The 8,478-nt window shown below is 37.2% G+C and overlaps 1 protein-coding gene across 1 annotated transcript in view; it reads right to left on the bottom strand.

The window, feature by feature from the left end:
- itga10 (integrin subunit alpha 10) overlaps window positions 1-7,854 on the bottom strand; it is a 41,779-nt gene extending 33,925 nt beyond the window's left edge. The window contains exon 1 of the mRNA XM_015381248.1: window positions 7,151-7,854. Coding sequence (XP_015236734.1) covers window positions 7,151-7,202 — 52 coding nt within the window. The 5' untranslated portion in view covers window positions 7,203-7,854. The remainder of the gene's footprint in view (window positions 1-7,150) is intronic.
- Window positions 7,855-8,478: the final 624 nt, after the last annotated feature.

Below are 8,478 nucleotides of genomic sequence, written 5' to 3' on the forward strand. Positions count from 1 at the left end.
TAGTTCTGGTCCTCTATTTCTCTGTGGCTCCATCTTCACTGCAGGTCTTGATGCTTAATTCTGATTTCTCGCTTCAATTAGTTGTACAAAATTAGTTGTATTAGAGTACAAAAAAAAATCGGATTTAGTTTGAATTTGCCTGCTGAGTGTATGTAGCCTCTTTCTTTCTCTGTGTTCAACAGTAAACCTGTCAAGCAACATTTTATGGTTTATTTGAAAGAATGAATGAATAGACAGACAAATAGAGCTTTTTTCATACCTCACTGGCTATTTTATTGTAAAGAAACAAGTCAGTGAAAACTCCACATATCAGGTGAAACTTTTGCACATAATCAGTGTTGTGAAAGTCTGTGCATGATAAAACTTTATTGTATTTCAAAATAAAATACCTTTATTTTCTATCATATACATATAAAATTGTATCATATTTCACAGTGCTTTTATCCAAGGCTTTCCCAGCTGGATAGTGATAGTTTCTTTTGTATAGAGGGTCAGAACTGGGGAAGGTTTAATGAAGTTATTTCTGAACATGTGTGTCTATCATTTGGCTGCATCCGTGAGAAGTGTCCTCATGCGCTGACAGATCATTTAGTCTGGTCCCTGCTGTCTATGCAGATCTGAGATGCCAACTCTTCAGCATCAAAATAAGCTATGGGCACTTTTCTGATTGCTCACACATACTTACACAATGTATTTTCTTTTTCCCATCAAGACAGGCTAAAAATGAAAGCTGTCTATGCAATTATTTACCCAGTCCCCTAACCCTGTTTACACTCGTCAGCCATATTATAAACCCTGCTGTAAAAAAAAAACGTTTTGGGGTTTTATTGTGGCAACACTCATTTTAAATTTGTCTGCCAGTTTTCTCTTTTATCATTCTATTCATTCATCCTTTCAAGTAAACCATAAAGTGTTGCTTTTATTTTTCCACACACTTTTTATAACAAACACAATGAGATAAACAAGTTCACCACAAGGTTCTGTCCGTTTCAAGCCCTGCAGCGCTTACAGAACAGAACCATTGTTTGCCTTATTCTGTCCTTCCTCCTCTGCATCCATTTTCAGTGAGTTTAAACATGACAACCTGCCAGCGGCTTCTTGGCCACTCATTGTCATGACAACTGGTGGCAAACATACATCAACCAAAACCAAGTCCAGATTTTCTGAACCACACACTGAGCTCTGGGTGCTGCTGCTTTTGGATGAGACCAGTTATCACTGGGAAGTATGGGAGCGAAACTAAATGCGATTCTGCAGTCTTCTTTAGTCTAGCATCAACATAGATCAGCAATGTTCATAACTTCTAAACCACCATCAAATGTTTCTGTGGAAAATTCAAATGTACTACTAGGTTGTACTAAACAACATTTGGTTTTGTATACACTCTGTGTGTAAGTCTAAGTCTAAATGTCATTACATTTTCTATAAGACTTTCAACCCTTCTTTTTTTGGGGGGGTGGAGACAGGGGACTTAATCAGACCAAAACAGCTTTTTTAGATACTTTCCAGTGAATATATAGTTTAGTTGATTTTATTTTATGTCTTCACATAACACTCTATAATTACATTGGCATTGGATGCAGCATTCGGATGCAAGAGTTTTCCCTGCAACCGGAGGTTTGTCAGATAGACTTTTCAGTGAACGGCAGCCTTGCTTCTGTCAGTGAGTCCAGGGCAGCTTGCTGTAATGCAGTTTGTCAACATCAGTGTGAATGGGTGAATGACTGAATGTAGTGTAGAGCGCTTTAACCAAGTCTCCTGACTTGAAAAATTGCTATATAAGTACAGGTGATTTACCATTTTTCTGGATTATTAGGGAGTTTTCTATCATTTGTCAGAAACACACACCTGAATCTTATCTATTTAGTCTAATATTAGGAGAATGTTAAAAGATAAATCACTTTTTAGACATATATTAAATAGTATTTAATACCAACAAGGGGATTTTCAAAGATAAAATAAATGACAAGATGGAGGACAATGCCTATCTCTGGCTATATGTCGGGTCTTTGCAGTATTTGGCCCTTTCTCTCGTTGTAGAATCTGTAATTACTTGTAGATTCTGGTAATGTCCCAATCCAATGTTTAGATCCATATTAAGGCATTTTTGTAGGACTGAAACCTCTGATAAAACTCTTTTCTTGGTGTTTGTTGTAAGTATACTACCTGGACGTTGAGATAACTGAAACCCCTAAAAAACAGATTAAAGATGACATTTGGTACCTTTATGATACAGACAACTGTTGGGCTGAATAAAAGGTGCTGGGATGACAATGAAGCGTATCATGTTCCCAGTAACCAACAAGTCATATAAAATGTAAGCCTAAACCTGCAAATAAAAAAAAAAAAAAACATGACCCTGGATTAGGAGATGTGGACCATTGTTGAAAGGCCTCACAGCTTAATGTCATATTATAAATGATGCTCATCTAGTTAAACCCACAAAAACGTTAAAACAAAAATCTATAGAAAGCCTGATGAATAAATTGACCAAAATCATAAAAAAACAACAACCAGAAAGCCTAGCTTATTAAAAGAGAAGTCTAAAAAAAAGTTCAAATACTTTTTTACAGCCTAACTCATCTTTGGCTCCCAAGTCAATCACCTTGAAAATCTGGTTAAAAAAATTTTTCTTAAGTGACGTGTCTTCATATAAGTCTGTGTCACCTTATTTTTTTAAAGAATTCGTAATGTTTTCCAGTCCTCTGACTCTCTTTTCCAGATTTTCTCTCCATTAACTTGTTTGCGTTTTATTCCCATCCTTGTCCCTCTCTCCTGGGCAACCAGGGTTGGACGATGATAAGAGAGCGAGAATGAAATTCATCAAAAAAATACAAGACGATAGGAAGAGGATCCCCAACAGACACACACACACACACGCACACACACACACACACACACACACACACACACACACACACACACACACAAACACCTGTGTTTGACATCTCAGTAAAGCATAACAGGCATGGGAGTACTGTTGTCCACATTAGGGGCTGTTCTGTTTAAACCATTAACATTACATACTTAGTCACCTACATGCTTCAGTATGACACACAGAAGCAGAAACAATCACTTCAGCTACAGCAGCTACTGTAGACCTTAGAGCAAACATTCAAACAAGTAAAAAAGTTTTAGCTTTTTCGTGTTCGATGTGAACGGATAAGGCAGTTTAATGAGATGAGTTATGCTGGACTGATGCTGGCATCTTTAATTCTGTTGTTTTTTTGCAATCTTTGTCCTTTGTTGCGACAAAAACTGCAGCAGGGTTACTTTCTCCACAGTTTGCTGCAAAGGGCAACATTTTTAGTCTACTGATAAACTTCACAAGTCATTAAAGACATGTTGCATTGAGAAAACTGGCATACCCTTTGCAAAGAAAACAAAAAGGAATCAGCAGGTTGATCTTATACTACTTCATGGAAGCGAGCTATAATACAGCAGCTCCCCCACCACTTATCAGCCTCACTATCGGACATTTTTTTAAGGCAGACAACAATGGCCTTTTTCTTCATATTCTTTCTGCTCAGCAGAAACAGTTCAGTGAGGTGTATTAGACTGCCCTGCTGCAGCAATCATTAGCTCCGGAGGCTGGCTGACTTTCACGCTTCATGGTGAAAACGAACACGCCACAAGACCCACATTACAGCAGCTTTAGTCTTTAAGTCTCAGAGATGGGAACTGCTGATATGACCTGAGAGAGCATTTCTTGCAGCTGCTGGGTTCAGTCAGCTCTAAGAGGAAATGAATCTGAAATGTTCTGGACAATACTACAAACATATCAGGTTAAGAGTTTTTAGACACTATAGTCTTTACTTAGTTGTCTGAGCATTAGCGCTGTTAGGAACTGACAACCTGTCCAGGATGCACCTTTGTCACTTTCAAGTTGTTGTATTTCTTTGTAATCCCAGCAAAAACAATAAATTAATCTAGTGTGAAGTTTTTTAAATTTTATTAAGGCTTTGGTAACTTTATCTCATTCTTTAATATCAGACAATTAATAAGGAAGTAATGGGCCTTTAAAATGTAAACTCTGACCAAATCCTTTAAATCTGCTCATTTAAGACTTCCTCCAAAAAAAACAAAAAAAAAACATGTCCTGGTTCCTAAGAAATTAACAGGACTAACATTAGAATGAAAAAAAAAAAGTTCAATGAAAAATAAACCTTTTCTTTTACTAGCCTCCACGTTTGACCTATTAGACACATGGAGTGTATCCAGGTGTTTTTCTGCACATGCCTGTTTTATTCTATGCGCACCCATCTGAGGAATGCCTGCTAAGAGGGCAGCTGTCACAGAGAAACAGCCATAAGGGAACTCTGGAAGGCATATGGGGCAGTGCTATTGGCAAGTGCTGTCTGTCAAGGAAGTTGATGACCCAAAAAGAAGAGCTGCATCAGCATGGAGATATTTATCCATATCATTTACAGTCAACCTCTTCTCCTTTTTATTACAATATTTGGGTCTGCATAAAATTATCCGAGGGGCTGAATAGAATTTAATTTGGGGCCTCACTTTAATTACCAACAACACCTATTTAAAGAATTCAATATTTATGTTTTTTTTATTTACAAAGCATGATTAAGTTATAGTTAACTTGTATGATATTGGTTAATTCTCTGATTTTTATAATTTAACTATACTGTTGAAATAAAAAGCATGCATAAAGTGCTTTGGAAAAGCACAAGCCTACACTCACTGACAGCCTCTTAACACAGAGTCAGTAAAGAGGAGTCAAACTTTATTTGTGATTGCAAAAAATGCTGAAAATGATCAGATGTTAGTTGTTGTTTTCAGTTACAGACTGCAAACATTAACTGTTTAAATCAAAAAGTATAATAATAGCTGAACAAAATAATGAGCTTATGCAAAAATCTAAAATGCAAGACTATTGGTTTATTCTTAAAAATTCTGGAAGGAGCATCATGAAAGTTAAAATCTTTACAGAGGTTTGCCCCAACTGGCAATAAGTTGAAATTACGCCTGTTTTGTTTTTTTGCATAAGAGAAGAGGAAAAGCACTGCAATCTGATGCTGTACAGGACTTCTGTTTTTTTGGGACGTAATGTCATCTGAGGTAAGAAAGCTATAAATGTCCCATTTATTTTGAACAGAGCATCTTATCTTTTTAAACTGCAGGTCCCTTTTTATTCCCAGGGCAAATGTGATCTACCTTCATTTGATGACTTTGGAGGCTCTTGCAATATTTAGGCTATGCTACTTTGCATTTTTGACTGGTTTTGTGATCAGCCACAAAAAATAGTCACCCATGTTCTCGTGCTACTGCTTTAATGCCAGCGGAGACTCAACAAAGACATGTAACCTTTAAACTTGTGAATTTCACCTCCAATAAATGAAAAAGTTCAAGCATTTAAATTTGTTTTAAATTTGTCATTTGAAACAAGTTAAAGGAGAATCTAAAAATCTGAGATCTATATTTTTGTCAGAGAATCAAACCACATTTGTGGGTTGAGATACCCTCTGTTTGTGAAGCCTTAAACCAGGTTTATACTTGATGTATTGAAGGTTCCCACACCAACAGCCATGCAAGGCAAGTATCCAGTACAGTTCAGAATAAAGACATTTTGAAGTGCTTTACATGAATTAAACAGTAACATAGAAAGAAAGGAAAAGCAGAATAAAAGCATGCTCTTGTAGGGAAATTCTCTGAGTGGCTGATTGGAAACCGGAAACTCTATAGAATAGACCTCATTGGCAGAGAAAACTCACGAGGCAAAGATAGAAGCCTACTCTAAAAATGCCTGAACTCGTGCATGTGAGCAACCAATGAGTCATTTATTTTAACAAAATAACCTCTTTTTCCAAACAATATAGCATGTAAAAATGATTTTTCTTAGAGAGTTTAAAACAAGAATCAGCTACAGGGCGTTTAACCCTTATGACATGACTTAGCTTCTTAGGCACTGAGATATTTTTCTATTTTCTATTTTCTAAGAGAATACAGGGATATACCGTAGTTAATTTATATCTTGTTTAAAGATCATGTACTTTAGTGATGCAATTCTACTAAACTAAACTGAATTGACATATATAGACTGAATAGAACACAGAGTGACACGTTTAGACTGTTTCTTCTAATTAGCTTATTGGTGCTTTTAATAAAATTTTTAGAAAAAAATTATTTAATTAAAGAAAAGTTAATATTTTAATACCAAAATATTGACCTGATGAAACAAGACTGTTAAATCTTCAGTATGGTCACTCAAAACTTGCTCACGGCTCACTTTACACGAGTTCATGCATTAATGCAACAATGTATGAAGATAACCACATTGCCTCTGCTGATGTGTTCATCATGTCCAGGTTGGAATGTGGTCTTTTGCTATTTCCTGTACATGTTTGTCTCTAATGTCTCTCATCTCTATGGGGTCAAGCTGGTTTGAAGGCCAGTTAAGCACAGTGATACTTGGGGCTTCAGATCATCCATTAGTTCTTTGGGGAGTGCAGGTGTACACCAAATCTCACTGGAAAATCAAACCAACATCAAAGCTTAATATGAGAGGAAGTAATAAAAATGTCTTAAAATGTCTCTGCACACTTTCTCTGATTTTTCACTTGCAGAATAGAAGATGGTATGACTGCAAATCATTACTCTATGCCAAAACCTTGAACTAAACCTCAAGCATCTTTGATCTTTTGCCTTTTTACTCTTCCTCCAAGCTCTACAACCATCACGCCCAGATGAAAATTAAACATGTATTTTTATTGGACCACTGGGAAAGAGACCAGCCCTTTTCTCCCTCATGAAAATATTTTAAATGGCCTAACACAAAGATTTTAATGTTGCACCCCAAGTGTCAGATTCTTCTGAATGCTGCACATACAGCTCCGAACACAGCTGCAGGGCAAACTTTAAGAAACTGCCCCAAACTCTCAAAAAAATGCTATTTTTCTTCCACTCAACTTTACATATACATCTTATTAACTATGAGCAGGTGTTCTATTGCAATAATAATCACAGGGCTATGTTATATTTTAATGTTTCAACAACTGGTATTTCTAAAATAAGTAAACAAATGAAATGCCTCTTTCTGCGCATATAAATCTATTCTGAAAAAATATATATTTTACTTAAAAGTACTAGCGGCTTAAGTGGATAATTTCTTTTGAAATATAAAAAAAAAACTTACCTTTCAGGAGTAGGAGAAACTCCAGGCACAACAGATATTTGCGCAGCTCCATTTATAAAACTGAATGAAAGCAGTCCCTTTAGTCCTTTTTTTTCTACTTCTCTTTCCTCTTCTGTTTTTACAAAGTTTTCTGTCCTGACCAGCTGGAAACGCAGAGAGTTTTTATCCACAACATATTCACATCAGGACAGGAGTAAAATCCACTCTGTTTTTCAATATCAGCGGAACAAATGTGGCTTGAGTTCATTTACAGACTAGTTATTAAAGGTTTAAATAATTGAGAAAAATAAAATATTGTTTGCTGTAATATTTCAAGTCCTCGCGCGATCAAAATATAGAAAAACAGAGCGCGTGCACCTGTGCTGTCCAACTGAAGTTTCCAGTTAGGATTGAATGAGCTGTAATGAGCAACACCTTCAGCTGTCACTCAGCGGCTGGGAGCGTCAATCCCTCCGGACCCCGCAGCGCGTCTTTGAAGACCGAACTTTACGCAAACTCTTCTCCAACTTGGAGCAGAAGCGCTGGCCCTTCTTAACCCAATGACTTATTATCCATGACCTTTTCTCGCTCTTCATTCCTGTGCGCCTTCATCCGTGTCTCTCTGCGTCTCTGCTGGAAATGAAAGGGCGCATTTATCTTCACACCTCCTGCCGCTCCATCTGCCCACATACATCCACTCCTCTGACTGAGCGACCGGTTCTGACGAACCTTCATCCCAAATCTTTCTCTCCTCCTTCATACCATATGTGTGTGTGTGTGTGTTTTTTTTAAGGTTGTCTCATTTCCCCGCAATGGGGTAGGTTTTTCCCGTTTTTGATCATAAAGAGATGACATGTCACATGAGCTTAAACAGCTCTCTGAAATCTCTACAAGAAAGCAACTAATGCAGTTTACAGAGAGTTGATTTTCCAAAAAAAATATTATATTTTAACAGAAAACAATATAAATAGATGCTGAAAACTTTAAATGTTTTCAACTCTAACTTAAATGCATTGATATTGGGTGGACCTGTATCTTCCTAAATTTTATCTCTAGCAGTCCCTTTTCTACCTGAAAATCGCAATACATCAGATAAGGGCGAACAGTTCCTTGGAGATGTTGGAGATCGACCTGTTTTCCAGTGTAGACTGTGACTGGATGTGCTCTCTTCATCCTCTGACATGGGAGCTGGCTCAGAACTCATCTGCCTGGCTGTGTTTCCTGGACGGGGCGCCTTTTACAGCTGCTTTTTGAATCTCTGCTTCTGTCTCCTTGAACCCCAGTCGGCCTCTGCAGATGGCCGCTGACACTGAGCCTGGTTCCACCAGAGATTTCTTCCTGTTAAAAGG

This window comes from Cyprinodon variegatus, unplaced genomic scaffold (assembly GCF_000732505.1).
Source record: "Cyprinodon variegatus isolate N-32 unplaced genomic scaffold, C_variegatus-1.0 Scaffold229, whole genome shotgun sequence".
Classification (NCBI taxonomy): Eukaryota; Metazoa; Chordata; class Actinopteri; order Cyprinodontiformes; family Cyprinodontidae; genus Cyprinodon; species Cyprinodon variegatus.